Source organism: Columba livia, chromosome W, assembly GCF_036013475.1.
Source record: "Columba livia isolate bColLiv1 breed racing homer chromosome W, bColLiv1.pat.W.v2, whole genome shotgun sequence".
Taxonomy (NCBI): Eukaryota; Metazoa; Chordata; class Aves; order Columbiformes; family Columbidae; genus Columba; species Columba livia.
In genome coordinates, this window is record NC_088641.1 from 13042037 (window position 1) to 13067484 (window position 25448).

General features: G+C 41.3%; 1 protein-coding gene and 1 long non-coding RNA gene across 21 annotated transcripts in view; one reads left to right on the top strand and one right to left on the bottom strand.

Annotated features, from left to right (window-relative positions):
- Positions 1-25448, top strand: part of LOC135577122 (ceramide transfer protein-like) — a 163660-nt gene that overhangs the window by 102190 nt on the left and 36022 nt on the right. For all 20 annotated transcript variants that reach the window (XM_065044865.1, XM_065044855.1, XM_065044856.1 and 17 more), the window contains 2 exons: positions 23576-23683; positions 24502-24640. In XM_065044865.1, coding sequence (XP_064900937.1) covers positions 23576-23683; positions 24502-24640 — 247 coding nt within the window. The remainder of the gene's footprint in view (positions 1-23575; positions 23684-24501; positions 24641-25448) is intronic.
- On the bottom strand, positions 7243-9398 carry LOC135577125 (uncharacterized). Its single transcript, XR_010468714.1, has 3 exons — positions 9111-9398; positions 8074-8227; positions 7243-7511 (listed from the first exon to the last, which is right to left on the bottom strand). It is a non-coding gene; the product is annotated as an uncharacterized LOC135577125 (long non-coding RNA).

Sequence of the window (25448 nt, forward strand, 5' to 3'; positions counted from 1 at the left end):
CCAATACCGATTTTTTAGGAACACAACTGAAAACATCTTCTAAGTAAAAACCTTGAGAAGAGGGAGGGAGCGGGGGAAGCACAAGGCTGCTTGCACCGTGAGTGGGAGAAGTGGGGAAAAAGTTTTACGGCGCACTTAAAAACAACCAGTAAAACAAATAACTAACATTCCTGACAAGCTGCTTGATTTTCAGAGAGGCAATACACAGGAGTACATAATATGTACTGTAAAACTCGCAAATAGCATGTTGATAGCAAACATTAGCATTCTCTACTGCTAATTGCAACACCAGTGCTTCCTTAGCTTCTAAGTTTTCAACCTGCTTATTGATGGCCTCTTGAAGGTGGTCAGCAAATTGCATGTAATTCTCATTGGGACCCTGATTAATAGTTGCAAATGATTTGGCTGCTTTGTTGGTTTCAGGCACCTCTCTCATAGCTTGATATGCATGGTCTGTTGACTGTTGGGGACTACGGTGGGTCCATGGATTCCCTGACAGAGGGCATGGGAACATAAATTAGCCCTGAAGATATGAAGGCCTACCCGTGAGAAAGATGGGAGTAAAGGAGTATCCAGAGATGTTAAGGATGTACCCGTGAGAGATAAGGGAGTAGAAGAGTAACATTGATGATAGCAAAACTAGCCAATGAGATGTTACTGCTGTAACTTGTAACCAATAGTGAGGAGACTCATTAATTGGTAAAACTGTAAAAATGCACTTGTGACAATAAATGGCATCTACTACTTTCATCCTGGAAGAACTTGGTCTATGTCGTTTGTCCATCTCAACCACAACAGTTGACTGCCTCAGGATTTCAGAAACTAATAGCGCCTGTAATTGTGGTGTGTCAATTAGTATTTGTTCCAAGAGTTGTGGGCTACCTGCCCCTTTCAACGAGTCCCCAGGCTCATCCCCTTTCCCATCACGATCAGCATGACCGCATTGCTGACTGTTGGATTCACTCACTATTAGCTGATCTGATCTTTCACACAGTTCTTTTGCCCAGTTCTTGTCCAGCGACTCCTTCTGCTCTCTCGTGGAAACTGGAGGGTTAAAAGACGGTAAAGGCAGATACAAATTGCTAAAAGGACTGATAGTACACTTGTTTATGACTTTAGCATTCTCAGCTTTCACAGGTTCTTTGGGCAAGTTGTCTGATTCCAATCCTTTGGACTTGTTGTTCTCATCAGGGTTAGGCAATGGTACAGGAAGCCATCCGCTCGGCATTTTTCCTCCCCCCGCCCTGGACTGCTGAACTATCGGGGGTGCCGAAAGCACAGCAGGGGATGGAGTAGGGAGGGTATCAAAGACACAAACTGGGTAAACTTCACAGCGACTTTCAGGATTCTTATCAGGCTGCAAGGCTACAAAAACTCCAGCAGCAGCAGACCGTTCAGCCTTAAAATCTTTTATAAGCTTCCATGTAGTTACTAATGATTTAGCTTATTTATCATCTCCATTGCTGACCTTATTCCGTAATTTCTGCCCTTTATCGTCCCAAAGTTAACATTTAAAAGCCTTCTCGGTTTCTCCCGGGTAGCCGTTAATTCTACACCAAATTAAAAGTCTACGTATGTTACTTTCTTCCTATTTAAGTCCTCTCACAGAGAGAATATGCAGGAGGAGCTTAACTACGGCTTGTTCTTCAGAAAATACATTTTGCTCCATACCTTCACTCTTCCCTCCTCCTGCCCCCAGCCGCTCACCTTTTCCGGTGATCCGTCGACGAATTTATCCCCAGGGCGTCTGTACGCCTCCGTCCGGTCTTCAGTCCAGCTGAACCGCCTCCGGCTGGGCCGCTCCAGGCTTTTCCCCATTCAGAGTATCACGTCAGGGTCACCATTTGTTGGAATGATAAATGACTCAGCATTCTGATTCAATGTGAATCACGCAAAGCCATTTATTACAGAAACAAGCCTCCTTATATATGCAACTATTCTCTGATCACGCATCCACGCTCCAAGCATGCATTCACTGATTGGATATCATCCATGTTTACGAGCTGTCCACGCGCTGAAGTCTCACTGCTGATAGGTCCGCCGATCCACGCCACGCTGAGGCCCCGTTACTGCAGAGCTGCTCCCACGGCAGGTCCTGCCTTCAGCTCTCTAAGTTGGCCTTGAAATTCCTGGCTGGTTCAGTAACAAATCTCCATCTAACAGAAACCCCTCCACAAGACGAGGTTCTTAAGGACATGGTTTAGTGCTAGAGTTAGGTTAGGTTAATATTTAGACTCAGTGATCCTGAGGGGCTTTTCCAACTGAAATGATTTTATGATTCTATGATTCTGTGATGACTTAACAACTAGTATTAATATAGTTTATATTCATACAGGATGCAAGATGCTGGAGTGAACTGTATCTTGCATGCAAGTACAAAAGGTTGTTTTTTTTAAAGAGGCTTTAAAATAACTGTTCTTGTGAAAGAAGCTAAATATTGTTATAGAAGGAAAAAACAGCTAAATTATGTAGATCATGGTGTCTTTTGAAGATGCTAGAATGCAATTTGCTTTGCATGTTACAATATTTAAGTTTACAAACTAATTCTTGGTATAGTTACTTGTGTCTTTCAGTTTATGTAACAGTTGTTTTGCTGCTTGAGCTTTTGTGATGATAAAAGGGGAATAGTCTGAATTGCAAATAAAAGAAACAACAGTTTGGTGATAAGAGTAAAATATTCCTAAAATACTTGTCTGTTAGTGATCTTTATGTAATCTCTTGCTGGTCACTTGAAGCATATGTAGTTTGTTAAATCTAGCTAAGCTTGGTTGGTGTTTTCTGAAACTGTAAAAACATTGAGGGTTGGCATACTGATCCAGAAGCTAGGGCCTCAGTCTCACCATATCATTGTGAGGCACTGACTTGCAGCAGCAGTGCAACTTGCCTGAGAGGAGACTGGAGAACAGCATTTAGATATCTGTGTCAAGCTGTAAAAAGTTTGGTCACCTGTTTAACAGTCTTAAATGTGTAGGCAATTCACTGATGAGTGGTAGGGAAATATACTTAAACGTGTTGCAAAGACAATGTTTACTAGTTTGAAAACTGTGAACTGTTGCTCAAGCTCAACTTAGATCTGTTCTTGTTGCTGTTCTGTCACTGTTGTGTATTGACATAAAATATGTAACTTAAGTTCTTTTATATTCATGTTTGTCATCTCCCTTTAAAGTGGAATTTGCAAAAACACTCCCTGATAACTAAACAAAAAGTCTAAGCATAGTATTCTGAATGATGCAGTAATAAGCTTATTTATTTTGGATTTTAGCCTGAATCTCAGATTAGAGCAGGAAATACACAGAAGGATGTAGCTTTCTCAAATCCAAGCACCTTGTCTAGCTTCCAAAGTTCATTGGTCCTTTAACTGTGAATACTGGCTTTTCCTTTTTGCTCTTCAGTGACATCTGACTGGTATAGGGATCAGAGGAGAAATAAATTGAAGGGCCCTCCTGAAGGGTCATAAAGGTCACCCTAATTCTTCCCGTAATATCATGTGAGCTAAAGTCATCCTTGTTAGATACCATTTTTTATTATAAATTAGGTTGGTGTTTTAACAGTGAGGGGTCATGGAATAATTTTAGCCTGTTTCTGCTGTTATAGGTATTTCTTCTCACCATCCTCATCTAATCTGTTTTTCTTTATACAGTAGTCTTATTCATAGTCAGTCTGGAGAGAAGATTATTCCCTTCATCTTTGCACCACTTAAGATTTCTTGTCTTTTCTGTTAGACTGAACAGCTCCCCATTCCTTAATTGTTGTTTATGTGGACATGTTTTACAACTCTGATACCTTGTATGGCTCTCCTTCAAACTCAGTCCTCATCTTTCTTTGAGGTACAGCACCAAAGTTGAACTCGGTATTCCTACAGAGTATCTTACAGATGTTGAATAGAATGTAGGATTGTTTTGTGGGTCTTGTAGACTACCCTGTATTGCAACACCATGATTTTTTTTATTTATTCAGCTTGAGAACCTCTAAATCTGATTCATGTCTTGAACTATCTGTAGATTGTTACCTGTCCTGTACTTGTGCAGTACAATATTTCCCAAAGCCATGTAAACCCTGAACTTCATTTTTCTCCAGTGTACACAAGTGTTTAGTTTTTGCTGCTTTTCCATTAACTTAAGTCTTTCCAGCTTTGCTGTCTTGGATTTTGTTTTTTTTTCCAGAAATAATTCTTTGTGCTGTTTGGGTTGCGTTCAGTTTCTTTAGTGGATTATGCTGATACAGGGAATTAACAATTAACTAATTAACACTTAAAGAACTAACACTTAAAGAACTAAACAGATAACACTTTGAGAACTATCCCTTAACCAACATCACTATTGCCTAGCCTCGCTTAGGTTTGTGTAACTTATTGTACGAGAAACAGGAGTTTGCTGATGCCTTGCAAAGATAAAAAACACCTTGAGTATATCCTTGGTGCATCCTTGGGTGAACTAGATTACAGAAACTTGGGCACAGGACAGGAGATACGCCAGTTTTAACCAACTCAGCAGTCTGAGTCCTAACCAACTCATCACACTGGACCAAAGGTGACCGTGTACAGAGAAGGAGACCTGGGTTCACGATCATTGCGCAGCTGCAACCAGGACTATGGAAATGGTTTCCCGGAACTCATTGTAATAAGAACCGCCTTCTCGGGGACAGGTTATGAATATGTATAGGTGTTCCTAAAACTTTCATGAATATGTAACACTTTACAGCATTTAACCAAGCTCACAGCTACTGGAAATTTACATACGTCTTAGGTGGAAAAGATTCCCCTGTGTATCCAGCGCTGTAAATGCATACCTTCTTTACAGTCTCACAGGTTGTAAGGTCATTTCCACGCCTCAGTGCTTGTTGATCTAGTAGTTTCTAAAGAATGATCAGAATGGAGACTGGCTAGCTGAGAAAAGGCTAGATCATTTAGTGGTAACTTGGTTGATAGCTGAGCTTGCTTGTTATTCTGTTGGGAGCTACTTATCTGAGTCTGAAGTGATATAAATATGTGGACTTAAGATAATCTTAAATCTTTGTATCCATGAAAGCTGTGATCGCTGTCTGCTATACATTCCTAATTTAAAAGTTTTCTTCTCTATCTAGTCAGAGCATTAACAGGTGGTCTTCATAATCTCAGTAGAGGTATTGAATTCTCCTTTCAAATCCCTGTCCACAACGGGTACTGAATTTAAGATACTTCTGTCTTTCCCTTGAATTAGCTAAATATATGAATTGACTGAAGATTCAAATGTACTTAAAGGTTAAAGTAACTTTTTGATCACTGTATAGTCAGATTGGTGACCCAGGGTGTTCTGAAATGTCTAAAGAATGTCTGAAAATTACAGGCCGAAATGCAAATAAGCAGAATATTGCCTTTGTGGATACAATACCATGTGAAAAAAAAAAACCAAAACACAAAAAACAGAAGAAAAAAAAACAAACAACAACAAGAAAAACCCCACAAAACAAAACAAACCCCAAAAAACCCACTTTGAAAAGTGCTAACTCAATATCAGATAACATGAAAGGCTTGTGGCACTACTTCTACACTGTTAAGAGTATGTCAATCAATATTTTTGTAATGCTATTTAATGAAAGGCGATGTACATGGCTGAAGTAAACTTGGTGCCAAGTCTGATACTGAGTCTTGAGAGTGACAATAACTAAGCTACCAAACTCAATACGCAGCTGGCCATGCAGTAAATAGACACAGTCTCATTTCTATAAACAAATGGGATTCTAGTAGTAAACTCAAAGGTGGTATTAATTCATTTTGTGAAAACAACTGTGGTAGATCATTTTGATAGTGTATACTTTCATTTCATAGAAATAAGGGGAATGTCAGTGCTTGTAACAGGCAGAATGATACATGGTAGCTCTAGGAGTCAAGCGCTCTGTGGCAAAGTGGCAGCATGTTTTTGCACAGTCTCCTTGTGTGGTGGGTTGATCCAGGCTGGACACTAGGTGCCCACCAAAGCTACTCAATCACTCCCTTCCTCAGCTGGACAGGGGAGAGAAAATATACTGAAAGGTTCATGAATCGAGATAAGGGCAGGGAGATCACCCACCAATTACCATCACAGCCAAAACAGATTCAGCTTGGGGAAAATTAGTTTAATTAATTACCAATCAAATCAGAATAGGATAATGAGAAATAAAATCAAATCTTAAAACACCTTCCTCCTTCCCCTCCCTTCCTGAGCTTAACTTTATTCCCAGTTTTCTCTACCTCCTTCTCCTGAGTAGAGCAGGGGGATGGGTAATGGAGGTTGCTGGCTGGGGTGAGCTGGGGCTAAACTATGACAGTGGCCTTCTCTCTCCATGTGTCCACAGGTCCTGCCAGGAGCCTGCTCCAGCATGGGCTTCCCATGGGGTCACAGCCTCCTTCAGGGCACATCCACCTGTTTCAGTGTGGGGTCCTCCCATGGGCTGTAGGTGGATATCTGCTCACCATTAAGCTCCATGGGCTGTAGGGAGGCAGCCTGCTTCACCATGATCTTCACCATGGGCTGCAGGGGAATCTTTGCTCTGGTGCCTGGAGGATCTCCTCCTTCACTGACCTTGGTGTCTGCAGAGTTGTTTCTCTCACATATTCTCACTTCTCTCTCTCAGCTGCAATTGTGTAGTTTGTTGGGGTTTTATTCCTCTCTTCTTAAATATGTGGTGCTACCACCATGCTGATTGGCTCAGCTTCGGCCAGCAGCAGACCAGCTGGCATTGGCTCTATCAGACATAGGGGAAGCTTCTAGCAGCTTTTCACAGAAGCCATCCCTGTAGCCCCCCTCCAAAACTGTGCCATGCAAACCCAGTACACACTAAAAACAATTTTGCTCATTGGGACACCTGTGTCAAGCTTGACTTTAGTGGTAAATGTCTCTTCAAATCAGGGTAAGCACTAGTCTTTGTGATACCAAAGGTTTAAATAATCTTGTTAAAGCAAGTTTCTTAATACATCCCGTGTTTTTTCAATATCAGCACTATACATCCTGTGCGCAACTATAATTTCGCAGTAGCTTAGCATATGCATTAGATCTCTTAGAGAGTTTTCTTGGTTACTGTTTTGGTAGCATTTGTATCAAGAGCAGAAAGTACAGAGCTGCAGTGTGGAAGCAGTGAGTAGTTAAGCAGTTAAAAGTTGATACTTACCAAATAGATCTGCATGCTGCTTACTCAGAAGTATTACTCATCAGCTCAAACAGTACTGTGCATTAAACATTTAATAGAAAAATCTTGAATACTCTGGCTCATCTACCAAATATAGTCTTTTTCTTTTTTTTTTTTTTTTTTTTTCCCTAAAAAGACTTTGGAAGGAGTGGGTTTTCTTCACTGAGCTTTCATTAAGGTGAAACTCATTGAGGTGATATTAACAGACCAGAGTTATACCCTAGCCACAGGGAGTAGATGCTGCTCAGCCACATGGGTGGGGTGCACAAGTAGCAATGATAGATATTCAGTAACATTCAACAGAGGTAATGTTGTTCAAAGTCCTTCCTGGCTTTTTGGTTCTTTTGTCACAGTCTTCCATGCCCCTCCTGAAAAACAGAATAGCTGCAGGAACTAACATGACTCAAAAGAGATGAGGAAAACTTTGAAAAGGGGAATTCTTTTAAAAACAACAGTAAGACTTGGGACATCTCCTGCTTGCTTAATTCAATGTCCACTTGCCTTTATTGGAAGTTTTGAAGGTAATTCTCTAAATAAAATTTCTAGTGTAGAAGAATAAAAAGATATTTTTTTCTCTCTGTGAAAACAGATAAAGCCTGAAAATATGCATTTATTGTCTCTTTAGTGTTATCTAGGTGAATGGACTTACTGCAGAGGAATCAAAATTCTGGTGTCTTGAACATATCTGCTTTAAGTGAGAGGGGACAAAGACAAATTTAATATTTAACTCCTAATATTTTGTCATGGTTTAACCCCAACTGGCAACTAGGACCATGCAGCTGCTCATTTACCCTCTCCCCACATGGGATGGGGGAGAGAATCAGAAAAGAAAAAAATCCTCATGGGTTGAGATAAGAACAGTTTAATAGGACAGAAAAGGAAGATAAAATAATAATAGAATATACAAAACAAGTGATGCACAATGCTCACCACTCATGACAGCAATAGCCTGTTTGTTCCCAAGCAGCGGTATTTTTCCCCCCCTCCAACTCCAGCTGAGCATGATAGCATATGGTAAGGAATACCCCTTTGGCCATCTTGAGTCAGCTGTCCTGGCTTTGCTCCCTCCCAGCTTCTTGTGCACCTGGTAGAGCATGGGAAGCCAAAAAGAAAATTAAATCTATCCCAGTCACAACTAGCACATTCTCCACTCCTTATTCCATACAATTTACATCATGCTCAGGTCTCGCACTATCCAATACATTCTCATAACCCCTCACCACCCTTCTTATCATTTTATATAATACACAGGTATCATTCCCTTAGTATATGGACCATCCCTGTAAAATGTCGGTTAATTTAGTCCCTGACTTTGGGCTTCATCTGTTATGGTGGTCACTCAGGACAGGAGGGATGGTGTGTTGTGTGGAGGTCAGCTCAGGTCAGGTCACTGCTGCATTCAAAGCTCGTAGCTGGTTGTCGTGTTTTAACCCGGGCTAGCAATACAACCACGATAGCTGCTCACTCACTGTCTCCCCCACCCCGCCCCCTCCAATAGGGAAGGGAGAAACTTGGATTGAGGTAAACACAGTTTAATAAAATAACAAAATACTAATACCCTACTAGTAAATATATATATATAAAATAGAAATAAAAGATACTCAAGGCAATTTCTCACAAACTCTGTCCACAACTGAGCAGCCAATCCCAAGAAGCCACTGCAGGTCCCGAAAAAAGGAAAAAGGCAGAAAGGCTCAGAGACCTCTGCAAAATGGCAAAAAGTCAAACTAAACGTCCTGCACCAAAACTCCCCTGGCTCTGGCAAAAAAGAGCGAAGAAAAAAAATGCGCATGAGAGAAAGCGCCCAAGAGCAAGAGCACCCCAGAGAGAGACAGAAAACTGGAAGGCCCCAACTTCTTAAATATGAAACATGATGCTAATGGGATAGAATACTCTGGAATACCCCATCTATGGGTGATTTGGACTCCCTTTTCGAACTTGTTGTGTGATCAGTGCAATCCACTTACTCCACATAGCATAGGTTGCATGATGCATAGAGGGAACCTTCCCTTTGAACATCCAGCCCAGAACCAGCAATCGAGGTGCCAGGAGAATCTGTGCTTCAGTACCAATCACTTTTGATGCAGCTCGGACCCCTTAATATGCTGCTAATATCTCTTTCAGTTGGAGTGTAGTTGGCCTCAGATCCGTTGTATCCTCAGTTCCAAAAACCTAGTCCAGTCCGAACTGGTCCAAGGGCCACCACATGAGTTATCTCACGCTTAATTTGTTCAAAGGCTTGTCCTTGTTCAGGGCCCCACTCAAACTGGTTCTTTTTCCGAGTCACTCGATAGAGAGGGCTCACAATCTGGCTGTAGTCAGGAATATGCATTCTCCAAAAACCTACAACGCCCAAGAAAGTCTGTGTCTCCTTTTTATTAGTAGGTGGAGACATTGCTGCAATTTTGTTGATCACATCCATTGGGGTCTGACGAGGGCCATCTTGCCATTTTATTCCTAAAAACTGGATCTCTCATGCAGGTCCCTTGACCTTGCTTCATTTTATGGCAAAACCAGCATTCAAAAGAATTTGAATTATTCTCTCACCTTTCTCGAAGACTTATTTTTGCTGTGTCGCCCCATACGATGATGTCGTCACTATATTGCAAGTGTTCTGGAGCTTTACCTTGTTCCAGCGTGGTTTGGATCAGTCCATGGCAGATGGTAGGACTGTGTTTCCACCCCTGGGGCAGTCGAATCCAGGTGTACTGGATGCCCCTCCAGGTGAAAGCAAACTGCGGCCTGCACTCTGCTGCTAAAGGAATAGAGAAAAATACATTAGCAATGTCAATTGTGGCATACCACTGAGCTGCCTTTGACTCCAGTTCAAATTGCAGTTCTAGCATGTCAGGCACAGCAGCACTCAATGGTGACATGACTTCATTCAGGCCACAATCGTCTCCACTCTTCACTAGACTTATGCACTGGCCAAATCGGGCTGTTAAAAGGTGAGCGAGTCTTACTGATCACACCCTGGCTTTCCAGTTGATGAATCGGGTCCAGAGGGTGGTGGAGTTGTACTCTGTTGAAATTGCCCTATCAAGGGTGGAATCCCTTGACAGAGATTCCAACTGCCTGGTTTCCCCACCTTCTAGTTCTATAGGTCCAGCTCCGTTATCCCAGCATCAGAGCAGCCAGATTACAACATTCTTGCCTCCATGACGACTGAAGTTTTTTCGCATATCTCTCAGCTCACCTGGAGAAAAGGACCGAGTGGTGGTCACTTTCTCTCCTCCCTGTGTTGATGATGCTGCCCCTTGGGTTGATGTTGGCCCTGTGCCATCATCTGCTGGCCCTTTGCTGTCATCTACAGAATGAGTAGTCTTTCTTGTGACTTTCTTACAACCGGCAACCAATACTGATATGGGCTCACCATGTTTTGATTTATTTCCAGAGTCTGAATGACTGTCACTGGCATTGGTATAATCGCAGTGGTTGCAACAGTGCCCAGTGTGTGAGGAAGGAGGGGCTGCCTTGTTAGCCTTTGAGGCTGGAGAAGTAACAGTATCTGCGGTCAGCGAGGCAGCGACCTTGGCAGCCTGGCTCTAGGCTGGAACCGCCTTATTGGTTTCTGAAACCGCCTTATCAGTTTCTGAAACTTGCGAAGCTGCATTGTCTGAGTTTCGCCGGGGGGGGGGGGCCGCAGCAGCAGCGGGTGCTGTAGCCATAGCCTTGGCTGCCTTGCTCGGTTTAGAGCGACTAGCCATGCCTTTTACCGACGTTTCAGTAGATGCAACGCAAGTCTCAGGACTCAACCTCATTTCTCTTATTACTAACACAAAATTGACACACATTCAGCAAGCCAAATAATATCATCATAGTTCTATCAAATCTCCAAGGATATTCAAAGTTCTCAAAAATATCTGTAATTTGTCTTAGCGAAAAAGCAAAAGTATGGTTAGTCAGCCTTTCTAAAGATTCGCTTATCCAATTAGCAAACATATAGCTGTATTTGTCTTTAATCTTTACTGGAGGTTTCTCTAAGTAAAGCAGTAACGAGTAGAAATTCATTATCGGCTGCAGTATAATGAAATAAACCAGTGCCAAACTACACAGTACAATCATAACCATCGTCCAGTTTCCTGTTGTAACAAAATGTATGACCCTATTAGTAAAATAAGCCCAGCACAGATAAGGTACAGCAGAGCACACTGTAGATAGTAGCTGATACAACTTATGCCACAGTATCTTTAAACCAATGCAATTCAATCTGCTTTAATACTACTAGATAATGTCCAATGCACACAGACACACAAGTATCACAACTCTGTGAGTTGGCACCGTGCCAAGAAAATTGAAAGGTATGTCAGAACAGTAGGAAAACCAAAAATCTCCAAATTTACCCCTTTTTAGTGCCAAATTTTAACCTTTTCTTCGCCCCACATTGGGCACCACTCAATCTGTCATGGTTTGATTGCAGGGTGACAATAAACCGTGGCAGATGCTTTGTTAACCTCCTCTCCCCCCTAGCCCCCCTTTAGCCCCCTCTTTTCCCCCTTTTCCCACCAAGAAAAGGCGATAGGAGGGCAAAAAAAAAAAGCAAAGAGAGAGCTGGAAAAAAATTAAAAATGTTTTACTAATGCTACTAATAAAATAGAGACAATAATACAAAATATACAAAACCAATCTTGAAAGTCCTGGCAAAGATCAGCACTGCTCCAGCAGCAGAAGAGCCTGTACCTGGAAGTCCTGGACTGGACTCTGCAGCCAACTGGAACTGGATTCAGCCTGTCACTAGGCCTCAGTTTGCAGGGACGACTTCCAAGGTCCTCTCCTAATGTCGGCCATAGGGAGAAGGGGTGAGATCCTTGTGATCTCCCACTTTTATATGATATATCACGTGAATGGGATGGAATACTTAGTTGGTCAGTTTCAGTCACCTGTTTCAGTTCGCAATTCCTCCTTGCCCCTCTCGCGGGATGTGCATCCTTATCAGAGACCTTGCATTCCATTGCTATGTCTACCAAAACATGTATCCTACTTTAGAAAAGTGCAATTAGTAAGAAGACTTTAGCTGAAAGGAAAATTCACTAAAAGTGAAACTTGTCTTATTTTTAACAAAACTATGACAACATATATACACAGATGTAATTCATCATTCTCTTAGCCCATGGGCCACCCTTTTGAAAAATTCATTAAGGTCATCTAGTTAATGACTTTAAGCTTCACTTATCACAACAGTCTCTCAGGGCAGGAAAAAATGGTATATCTAGTGCATCTCATGACCACTGTGGGTTAAAGACATCAACTTCAAAGAAGCTGTCAGGCACAGCTTGTTGAAGCCAGCTCTGATTTCATCACCATTGCCTTGATCTAAAAGACACTTACTGAACACTGTTAGTATGGCATATAGCATCATGTAGCAATTAACATCATGCAATTCAGTATTGAATATTCTCACCTAGAATCAAATCCCCTTGAGGTACATACCAAACTTCTCCATCCTTAAGCATCACCCACCAAGTGCTGCCAGGTCCTTGGGCAAAAACAATCCCACGAATGGGCTTGCCTTTGCCTGAGGCAGGAGTAACCCAGACTGCCTTTCCTAACATATTTTTCATGTGTACTACAGGGACTTTATCTCACAGAATCACAGAATTTACTGGGTTGGAAAAGACCTCAGAGATCATCAAGTCCAACCCTTGGTCCAACTCCAATCCATTTACTAGATCATGGCACTAAGTGCCATGTCCAATCTCAGTTTAGAAACCGTCAGGGACGGTGAGTCCACCACCTCTCTGGGCAGCCATTCCAATGCCTGACCACTCTCTCTGCAAATAATTGATTTCTAATATCCAGCCTAAATTTCCCCTGGCAGAGTTTAAGCCCATGCCCCCTTGTCCTATTGTTAACTGCCTGGGAGAAGAGACGAATCCCCACCTGGCTATAACTTCCCTTCAGGTAGTTATAGAGAGTGATGAGGTCACCTCTAAGCCTCCTCTTCTCCAGACTAAACAACCCCAGCTCCCTCAGCCTCTCCCCATAGGTCTTGTGTTCAAGTCCCTTCACCAGTCTTGTTGCTCTTCTCTGGACCCGCTCCAGCACCTCAATATCTTTCCTGAACTGAGGGGCCAGAACTGAACACAATACTCCAGGTGTGGCCTCACCAATGCAGAGCACGGGGAAGGATCACTTCCCTTGTCCTGCTGACCATGCTCTTTTTGATACGGGACAGGATACCATTGGCCTTCTTGGCCACCTGGGCACACTATTGGCTCATGTTGAGCTTCCTGTCAATTAGTACCCCCAGGTCCCTTTCTGTCTGACTGCTCTCCAGCCACTCTGCGCCCAGCCTGTAGCGCTGCAGGGGGTTGTTGTGACCAAAGTGCAGGACCCGGCACTTGGCTTTGTTGAACTTCATCCCATTGGAATCAGCCCATTTTTCCAGTCTATCCAGATCCCTCTGCAGAGCCCTCCTGCCTTCCAGCAGGTCGACACTCCCTCCCAACTTGGTGTCATCAGCAAATTTGCTGATGATGGTCTCAATCCCCTCATCTAAATCATCAAGAAAGATGTTAAACGGGACTGGACCCAACACTGACCCCTGGGGGACACCACTAGTGACTGGCCGCCAGCTAGATGCAGCCCCATTCACCAGCACTCTCTGGGCCTGGCCCTCCAGCCAGTTCTTAACCCAGCAGAGAGTGCACTTGTCCAAGCCATGGGCTACCAGCTTTTGCAGGAGTATATTATGGGAGACAGTGTCAAAGGCTTTGCTGAAGTCTAGGTAGACCACATCTACAGCTTTCCCCTCATCCACCAGGTGGGTCACCTGATCATAAAAGGAGATCAGGTTGGTCAGACAGGACCTGCCCCTCCTAAACCCATGCTGGCTGGGTCTGATCCCTTGTCCATCCTGAAGGTACTGTGTGATTGCATTCAGGATGATCTGCTCCATAACCCTGCCAGGCACCGAGGTCAGGCTGACAGGCCTGTAGTTGCCAGGGTCAGCTCTGCAGCCCTTTTTGTGGATTGGGGTAACATTCGCCAATTTCCAATCGTATGGGACCTCCCAAGTGAGCCAGGACTGTTGGAAGATGATGGAGAGCGGCTTGGCGAGCTCTTCTGCTAGCTCCCTCATCACCCTAGGATGGATCCCGTCTGGTCCCATAGACTTGTGAGGATCCAGATGGCTCAGTAAGTCACCAACTATTTCCTCCTGGAATACAAGGGGGCTATTTGGCTTCCTGTCTCTGTCAACCACCTCCAGAGGCCAGTTGTCCTGAGGGCCACCTGTCTGAGGCAAAGTAGGTATTAAGTACCTCAGCTTTCTCCTCATCTTTGTTAACTATATTTCCCTCAAAGTCCAACAGAGAATGGAGGTTTTCCTTGCCCCCCCCTTTTGTTATTAATGTATTTAAAGAATGACTTTTTATTATCCCTGACAGAATTGGCCAAATTAACTTCAAATTGCACTTTTGTTTCCCTGATTATTTTTTTTCTGCATGATCTAGCTGTTTTCATAAATTCTTCATAAGTAGCCAGCCCTTTTTTTCCACAGTCGGTAAACTCTCTTTTTATTTCTCATTTCCTTCAGAATCTCCCTGTTTAGCCAAGCCGGTTGTCTTCCCCACCAGCTAGCCTTTTGGCACACTTGTATAGCCTGTTCCTGTGCACTCAAAACCTCCTGCTTGAAGCACGTCCAACCCTCCTGGGCCCCCTTGTTTTTAAGCATTGTTTCTCAGGGTATGCTCTGAAGTAGACTTCTGAATAGGCAAAAATCTGCCCTCCGGAAGTCCAGTGTAGAGGTTTTATTAATGGCTCTCTTTGCATCTCTGAGTATTGAAAATTCTATTATTTCATGGTTGCTATGCCCCAGGCGGCCTCCAACCACTACATCTCCCACCAGCCCTTCTCTGTTTGTAAACAGTAGGTCTAGCGGGACCTTACCCCTGGTAGGCTCATTTACCAGCTGATGAAGGAAATTGTCCTCTATACACTCTAGGAACTTCCTAGACTGCCTCTTCTGTGCAGTATTGAGCTCCCAGCAGATATCCGGCAGGTTAAAGTCACCCACAAGAACAAGGGCTGTCGATTTTGAGACATCTGCCAGCTGCTTGTAGAATAATTAATCTCCTTCATCATCCTGGTTGGGCGGTCTATAACAGACACCCACGAGGATGTCAGCCTTGTTGAACTTCCCCCTGATTCTGGTCCACAGGCACTCAACCTTGTCACTGCTGACCTCAAGTTTAACAGAGTCGAGTGCCTCTCTAACATATAAAGCCACCCCTCCACCTCTCCTACCCTGCCTGTCTTTTCTGAAGAGCTTGTAGCCACACATAGCAGCACTCCAGTCATATGAGTCATCCCACCATGTTTCTGTGATGGCAACTATGTCATAGCTTTCCTGCTGCACGATGGCTTCCAGCTCCTCTTGTTTGTTGCCCATACTGCGTGCATTAGTGTACATGCACTTCAAGTGGGCTGCTGATTTCACTCTTAATTCAGGCTTTCCATCCTTAGGCTGATATTTGGAGAGTCCAGTTTCAATCCCTTCCCCCTTCAAACCTAGTTTAAAGCCCTCCTGATCAGCCCTGCCAACTTATGGGCTGTAGTCCTCTTGCTCTTCCTAGAAGGATGAAGCCCATCTGACTTGAGGAGACCAGGTACCATGGAGTTTGACCCATGGTCAAAAAAAAAAAAAATGTTGATGGTGACACCAATCCTTTAGCCACCTGTTAATGAGATGGGCTTTTCTACTCCTTTCTTTATTTAGCTCCTCATCCATCCCAGATAACACAGGAACTGAGGCAAATATCACCTGTGCTCCTGTCCCATGAACTGACCGACCCAGTGCTTTAAAATTATCTTGGCACTTCTTCTATTAATGTCCTCGCTGCCAGCTTGGACAGGGGATAATAGTCTGAGGGCTGAATTAGCTCCGGAAGTCTTCTATTAATGTCTCTCACCCTGGCCCCAGGAAGGCAGCAGGCCTCCCTGTGGGATGGGTCTGGGCGACATATAGGGCCCTCCGCTCCCCTCAGAAGGGAGTTGCCGACTACAACCACCCTTCTTTGTTTTTTTCCTATAGCTGCAGTTGTAATCCTTTTTGTAGATGAGGTCCATCCAAGAGGCTCTCCAGGCAGATCATCTTGGCTGTTCTCTGCCTGATTTTCTGGGTCCAGGGCCTCATATCTATTTGTTAAGGGCACCAAGGGTGGTGATGGGATTTGAGAGAGAGTTCTTTTACCTCTCCGATCAGGGACCTGTTTCCATTCCCCCCCATCAATTAGATCTGCTCTATCTGCCTTATGGCAGGAGGGACAGGGCTTCGCCATCTCCTGTTGCACACCCTTAGGAGTCAAAAGGGTTTGACTCCACCAGTCAATTTCCTCTTCACTCTCCCTAATGCACCTTTGTCTCTCCACCTCTTCCTTAAGCTCTGCCACTAGGCACAGTACGTCATTGACCTGGTCACATTGTACACAGGCACCTCCCATACCATTCTCTGGTACTAATGCCAGGCACAGACACTCTGCACAGCCAGAAACCTGGGTGGCTGCATCCTTCTTGGAAGGTAGTGCCTGTGTAGACACACTCTTTGTATTAACAGCAGCAACAGCTTTCCTTTTTCTAGAAACCATTACTGCCTTTAGTTAAATTGGGGGAAAAAAACAAACAAAACAAGAACAAAAAAAAAAAACACCCAAATGAAACCCCCGACAAACTCACCTACAAGAGCTGGTAGTGTCCTGTCTTTTATTAGTGTCTCATCTGGGGTGATTCAGCTGTTATCCCAAAACCAGGATTCTTTATCTGGTGCACATACAAAAGAGCCAAATTTAGTACACCGAGATGAGACACAGCCTATCACAGAGTTGCGCAAGTCTGGATGTTGGAATAAAGCTAGCATGCTAGAAAGAAAAGTAACAGCTTTTAGACAAAAAATCTTATCATCACATTCACGCAGTAAAGAACTGAAGTACTCACGGTCTTCTGTATAATCACAAAATGTACATTTTGAGTCAACAGATTATCATGATTTAGCAGTCTGTGAACTTACTGTACCATATAACAGGAAAAGACTTATTAAAACTGTAATATTCTTAAACATATACCTACAGAGAAAACAGGTAAATAAGGAAAAGTATCTCGCAGAATTCAGGAAGTTTTCTATGACTTGCGTGTTATCAGTTAAAGGTCTCCCAGCTTGTTGAAGTTCAAACCATTCCGCCTGTAAAACTGTCTGAAATTATTTAATGATCTCTTGTAGAGTTTTGTTTTTGTCCTGCTCTTCTCACTTTAAAAACAACATTAATTGCAACAAAGTATTATACTTCAAGGTTCTATTCTCCAGCCACTTTTCCCAATTATCTAACTTACACGGCAGCCACCATTAATTACAATATTTCACAAGATCTTCCTTCCTCATATTTCCAAGTGCTTTCCTATGTTCTAAAACACCTCCCAACACTAATTTCTTAGGAACACGACTGAAAACAGTCATTCCAGACCCCATCTCGTAAGTAAAAACCATGAAAAGAGGGAGAGAGGAGGGGGAAGCACAGAGCGGCTTGCAGCGCGAGTGGGAAAAGTGGGGAGAAGGCTTACAGTGCACTTTTACAAACAATACCACAAAGAAACAACTGTAACAACAACCAATAAAACAACTCACATTCCCAACAAGCTGCTTGATTTTCAGAAAAGCAATACACAGAAGCAGGTATTCTGTCATGTTCTGGTGGTTGTTATGGTTTGTAAATAACTGGAAAGGTGAAAGAAAAATCACCGTGCTCCATAGCCTTTTCACAGCATTTTGCATCACCCCTTTGTGTTCTGCTGTCTTAGTCATGAAGGGGTTACTGTGTGCTGTATAAGCATCATTAAAATCAAGCAAAGGAGGTGCTGAGGGCAGAGTTTTAGACTCCTGACCCAGCTCCTCACAAATTCCGGCCTTATCTTTACACAGCTGTGATGGCATTAATGATGGATATAAAACTGACTCTTTTTCGAGATCTACTCAAAAGGATGAGTGCTGTCAAGACTCAAATCATTAGCAACCTGCTCATTTGTGTTTTTCTGTCCATCCTCCCCTGTTTGCCCTTGCATTATTTGCTCTGCCAACTGTAACTGTGACAGCGCAGAGTACACAAATCTCCAAGTTATATGCAAACCATTGGGGACTGTAAATCCGGAATTATTTTGCGTGTGTAGATATTCCCTGAACTGTTTCCAAATTTTACTGTCAAACGTCCCCTCACTCGGAAACCAAACACAATTCTCTCTCACCCATACCAGGAGCAAAGCGACCTGCTTCTCAGAAATACGATACCCAGAAGAATGTAATATCTGCAGTAAAACCTGCAAATACAATTTATGTTCCTGAGAAGCGGCTTGCCCCATACTAATGCAATCCCGCAGCTCTCTCGTTCCACGAGGACTGCTTGTCCCTATTTATACTGCAAGCCCCTCCGTGCTTCTCCCTCCTCTCTCCCTCTTTTCATGGTTTTTACTTACGAGATGGGGTCTGGAATGACTGTTTTCAGTCGTGTTCCTAAGAAATTAGTATTGGGAGGTGTTTTAGAACATAGGAAAGCACTTGGAAATATGAGGAAGGAAGATTTCATGAATTACTGTGGCCACAAATAAAATTTACTCACCCGTCGGATTGCATGGTTGCCGCCAAACACGCTGCTTGATGAAGAGCCTCCAGGAGTCACACACTCACACGGGGCACCATTTGTGGCGATTAGAAACGACGCACACCAGGATGCAGACATAGATGCATGCACAGTCAGAGATCTTGTTCAGGAAGGAGCGCAGAGCCGGGCAGAGCCAAGAGCTGAGCCAGGCTGAGGCCTTCTTTATTAGTCAGTGACAATTTATAGGATTTACAGATACAGGCCTGGACTAAGATGTTACATAAGATGTTTTTTCCAATAATTGTTATTAAAAACACACCACACTGATGTTATCTTTGTTTCAGTTATGTTCCCACTCATTCACAGACCAGGCTCAAGGACATTCACACATCATATATATGGGGGTGGTTTTCCGACCCGAGATATCATTCTCAGTGGTCCAGGCTTTCACTTCTTACAGTCATAAAAACCATACTTCTGTATAATCTGTCCAAGGCCCTTTAGTTGGAACTGCTGTTCCCACATGTGGTTCCAGGGCTTATCAACCTGTGCACCCACTCTAGCTCTTGCAGCTATTAAAGGCGCTTATTGTCTGCAGGCAACACGTGGTGATTTGTCACATGTGTATGGTATTTGAGAAGTAAAGACCTAAAAGATTTTGTTACTTAGACTGAATGAGTGACTATAGCTGTTATGATAATCTTAGTGCTGTATTACTATAGTCTTTATTTTTCATTTGTCTTATACTTAGTTTTCAACTCAGAATTCCTGTTTTTTCTTCCTGTGCATGTAGTATGCTTATTTACTGTGGAGTTGCAACATTTATCACTATTGGAGGAAAAATTTGTCTTCATTTATTTACCTATTCATGCAGTTGCAAAGAAAGGTCATGTTAGAAGCTTTTTTTTGCTAAGTAGTCTCCTGCACTGTGCTTGGGATGGCATTTGCTACCCTTAGTTAAAATGCTCTGACCTCAATGCAATGGATATTTTGGCTACATTTTAAAATTGATCTGTTCATTACAGTCATATCCCACTGAAATGAAATTTTACCTTCTTTCTAGTGTGTACAACTTAACCATAAAATAGAATGAGTCCCCACTGTCAAACTGACTTCAGTAAAAGCACATTCAAAGTCATCTTAATATTTGTAGCATATGATTAAGTAAACATTGAAGTTATCAAGAAAACAGTCAAGTTTGATTTAGATTCATATATAGAGGAAATCTAAAGAGAAATGTTTTATGATGCTTCAAGGTGTTGTGTGCCTATTCTAAAATGCTCTCTTAAGGTTTATGCTTATTAAACACTTCTGAAATTATAGTATCGTATGCCTAAAACTTTTAATTGTTCTTTTAAAAATCCTTTTATTTCCTTACCTGCTTTGTTTTCATTTGTCAAGCCTTTGGAGGACCTAAAGTCCGTATTAAGAGCCAAAAGCCCTTACTTGAGTATTTGCAAAAAAAAACTAATCAAAGCCTCGTTGTTTGATTTGTTATACTTAATATCAAAATCCAGTGAATTAAGGTATAATATTTGCACTGTAACACAAGTGCAGTGCAATACAAAACTTGGCCCGGTATACCAAATATGTTAGCAAAGCCAGGTATACTGCTTAACACTGGAACTTATATTCTAGAAGAACTCCATGTATCCAATGTTAATGTTTTTAATAAAAAGCCTATTCCAATGGATATTTTAAAGCTATGCTTTAAAACAAAGAGTAGGACTAATTCTAAAAAAAAACCCAAACTTCTAGCAATTCTGTCGCTACACTTAGCTATTTTTCTAGGACTTTTGCTCTGTATAAAATAGCTTTAAATGCATGATTTACAGCAGAAATTTCTAAATGCATCTTGCCTTCTATCATTTCACTTCAAACTGTCATTAAAAATTTATATTTCTGCTATTTCCGATAAGTTACAATATTTCTATTTTTTTGCTAAATTAAGCAATGAACTTAAGATGTGCCTTATTAAATCTGTTGAACTTATGAGTACTCATATTTTTTATTTTAAGTTGATAATCACTTAGCCATCTTCCATCAAGACTCAGACTACCTTTTTCCGACTACACTTGCATTTCTTGATTATATTAATTTTTCTACTTTGCTTCTGCTTTTGATACTCATCATGTTTTTCTTCTGTTTCCTCAATGCTTTGTTGTCTTCTACCTCATTCTTTAAATGGTCCGGATAGAAACTGACTTTTGGCTCCTTCTTACTTGTTTTTGCTGGATAATCTCATTCAGTTGTGTTCATTCAGGAATTATGTTAACAACTTTGGAACTCACAGTTTTCTTTTCAGTCATATCTTCATTTCTCCAAAACCGTATTTCTCTGCCACTGCTCCTTTGTAACCCTGTCAATGGTTTGATTGCAGGGTGACAATAAACCGTGGCAGATGTTTTGTTAACCCCCTCTTCCCCCCCCAGCCCCCCTTTAGCCCCCCCTCTCCCCTCTTCCCACTAAGGACAGTCAATTAGAAGGCAAAAGAAGGACAGAGAGAAAGAGTTGGAAAAAAAAATTAAAATGTTTTACTAATGCTACTAAGAAAGTAGAGAAAATAATACAAAATATACAAAACCAATCTTGAAAGTCCCAGCAAAGATCAGCACTGCTCCAGCAGCAGCAGAGCCTGCACCCAGAAGTCCTGGACTGGACTCTGCAGCCAACCAGAACTGGATTCAGTCTGTCACTAGGCCTCAGTTCTCAGGGATGACTCACAAGGTTCTCCCCAGATGTCAGCCATAGGGAAAAGGGACAAGACCCTGGTGATCTCCCACTTTTATATGAAGTATCATGTGAATGGGATAGAATACTTCAGTTGGCCAGTTTTGGTCACCTGTTCAGTTCACTGCTTGCCCCTCTTGGGAGATGTGCATCCTTATCAGGGACCTTGCATTCCATTGCTATGTCTACCAAAACATGTATCTAGTTTTCAGAAAAGTGCAGTTAGTAAGAAGACTTTAGCTGAAAGAAAAATTCACTAAAAGAGAAACTTGTTTTTAATAAAACCAGGACAAATCCAGACATACATACTTTGTCCTCCACACTTGCAGTATTGTCCAAATTCTCCTTTTTCATTGAACTTCAACTTTTTATCCTTTCTCCTTGCTTTTAATACTTTTTAAGTTCATTTGCATCTTAATTTATCAGCACTTTCCTGCCTTCCCTCAGCCTATGCCATTTTTGATTTTTTCACAAAAGTACAACATCTAGAATTTCATCGTTGCTTCTTGCTTGTTCCATATAATTTGTTCTGTCTTCTCCCCACCCCATCTCAATTTCTCTGCCACTGTGGAATTTCTTATTCCTGTCAAAGATCCTTCACAATATTCTCTGTCAACTCAATCAAATTAATCTGTTAACAGTATTTCAGATATTACTTAGGACCATCTGTTTATTTTGTCACAAAAAAATTGCAAATGGCCCATGCTGACAGAGAGGCTAGGATGCAAAGTATAGAATTGCAAGAGTAATTCTTTATTCATGCTCATGAGGTGTCCCATTCAAATTGGGGCATGTCAAATGTGATTTTACATGTGGTTCTTATACCTTTCAAATGTTCAGATACAATATGATTTGACCAATCAGTACTTAACACACACACACACACTACTGTTTTGCAAAGCAACTATAATTCTATGCCATCATCATCCATCTGCTGTTTTCTTCATCTAGATGCCCTTAGAGTCGGTCTAGCTACAGTTACTTGTCTATGATGCCAAATAATGGGAGGGTTTCACAGAGATGTTAGAGGGGCTAGGATGCTAGTATTATCTCGATAGTCTGGGGGTATCCCTTATTCTTCAGGGTGGAGGCTGTCCTTCTTGCAAAGAGCTGGGGTCCTTAAGTCATGCTTACTTAACCATGACTATGCAGTATACAATGTAAAATATATATCCTAAGGAAGTTCATACAATTTAATACTAATAAAGACTAATTGGCACAATTGTTATGGAATGAGATTTTCCAGCTGTCTTATGTTCTCTTTGAGGGTTTTTCTTCTCCTTTGCCATGCATGGGCCATTTTACGTTAACCTTTAGGGAAATATTTTTCTTCTAGTTCCTCAGTATCTGCTTCTGTTTCACTTGTGAGGACATTTGTCAAACTAAATGTTTGTACATATTTTTAATGCTATTTTAATCAAGAGATGTTTTTCATTTTTTGCATTATTTAATTAGTTACTATTATTGTCTTCTCCATCTTGCTTTCTGTATCTCACCTTGTTTCATGTAGACTTTTGTTCTTTGTCAAAAATAATTTCACTCTAGTATAAAGAATATTGCTAAAGAAGTCTGGAAAAAGCAAAAAAATTATAGCAGTAATTATCTGTTTTTTCTATGATCTGTACTTATCTTGTTACTTTTAAAACTAAAATGGCACTATTTGAATGATTGGAAGGATTAACTGAGGCTGCTGATTGTCTTTAAACTGAACCATGTTAATCCTTTTGATTAATTGTAGAGTACTGTTGGTTTTTCAAATGGTATGTGAAAATTGCTTGGTAGGGATTAAATATACCTAAATAATGGAAACCTTACTCCTTTTTTGAACCTTTAAATATATGTTGTCTCGCTCTTTTGGGGGCACATAATAAGTTGCAAATAACTACTTTTTTGCCAGATCATTATGATTACAAAAAATAAATTCATAGCAACTTTATAGATGCTACGTCAACATCTTAAACTTGCAGACACAATCTGAGTTATTAAGCCCCTGCTGCTTCCTGACAAGAAACAAATGGTCTGGTTTTAGAGGAGATGACATTAAACTTGCTTTTATTATTTTCTTTTTATTATTAAAAGCCTCAGCACTCTAGTTTTGCGTGTGGTTTGGTTTTTAGACTGAATCTGGCTATGGATCAGAATCAAGTTTACGACGCCATGGCTCCATAGTGTCTCTTGTTTCTGGAACAAGTGGATACTCTGCAACATCCACCTCTTCATTCAAGGTTAGTGAATAACATTTTCTTAGTATTGGTGTGTAAATAACACACATAATTGGAAAGGAAATATGCTATGTGAAGACTTAGTCATATAATTATGGGGGGGAACCAACAAAAACAAATCTTTGGTTTATTATGAGTCTTAGTAATTCAGCATGTGATGATGAACAGAGCGTACAGGAAGCTTTTTCATGCCTCTGCAGTTGTCCCTCTTTAACTATGGTGTCATTTTCAAATGGCAAGAAAATCAAACCTGTGGGAGGATTTATTAACCTTTCCCAGAATATTTCTGAGAATATCAGGGCTTCTAAATGAAAGGAAATGCTGATTCTGTGACTTAACAAATTTGATTAATACCAATTGACAAATTATGTCTTTCCTTGTTTCACGTGTATGAACATTTAACATCTGAACTTGGGTGGGCTGTACTTCTGGGAGAGCAGAAGAGGAGCAGCACAAGAAAGGGAGGAGTAAAGATTAGAACAAATATCTTAAACTAGAACAGACTGTTTTCAGGCAAATAGACATAAACCTGGTAGCATGCAAGATCATGTTTTTAATAAGCTTTTACTGAATGCTCTAAAGTAGCAGATGCAGTCAAGAGGAAAAACTGAGATCAGGGGACAAAATTAGTAATAAACACTTTTATGCAGTTTCTTATGTCGTTCTAAAATTAACAGTATTTCATAGCTGTTGATATCTGAAATGTCTTTGTGTACCTGAAGAATTTGTTCTTCATAGTTGCAGAAATCCTCTTTTTTTGACATTGAACTATTGCGGAGTATGTAGAAGCATTTGAGCCTTTTTTTCTCTTGTGTTTTCAGAAGGGCCATAGCTTACACGAGAAGCTTGCAGAAATGGAAACCTTTAGAGACATCTTGTGTAGACAAGTTGATACTTTACAGAAATACTTTGATGCCTGTGCAGATGCAGTTTCCAAAGATGAACTCCAGAGGGATAAAGGTAAAACTGTAATTAAAAACTTTTATCGCCATAGAATTTAACCTTTAACACAGTAATAGCACTTGAAATAGTTACTAAAGCATTTGATACCATATAAATAAAATATGAATCTTAAATTTACTCTTTAGTAATGGGATCAATCATAGATATTTCTGCATAAACAGTGTTAACTTTTCACTTCAGAAATTGGATTCCCATAAAAATCTGCTCAACTTTAACCTGTAGCTGTCAACTGTATAAAAGAAATGTTTTTCAGCATTTGATGTTATAGAACAATAATTGTTTACCCCATAAGTTAGTTTACCGCTGTCTCTTACCTTTATTTTGAAAAACAATAGGATATTTGTTTTGATAGGAACAATACATTCCTTAAAAAAGGCAAAGGTTCTGCCATAATGAATGCTCCTGAGATGTATTGGCTGAAGCTAGAGCACTGAATGCACACTTGACGTCCTAGTAGACTCAGGTGTGTATATGTACATATCTCTGAATTGCTCTTCCCAGAGCACAGCTTGTTTTCATATTCATGCACTCTCCTGAAGCATTTATATTCAGCTTTACATTTGTTCTGGCAGCCTGAAATGAGTTAGTGAGAAAAGAGTAGATAAGTATCATTCCACTTCTTTGAGAACTTTATAGTGTAAAAGAGTAGATAGTTGCTCAATTGTGGCTCTCTGCTTATCCAGTTGTAACACTGAGAAAATGTTCTTCTTACCATTGAATCAAGTGCTAATGTTAGTCTCCTGATGGTTTCTGACAGTAATGTTGATAGTAGTCTTGGGTAAAAAAAAAATAAATAAAAGGGGGG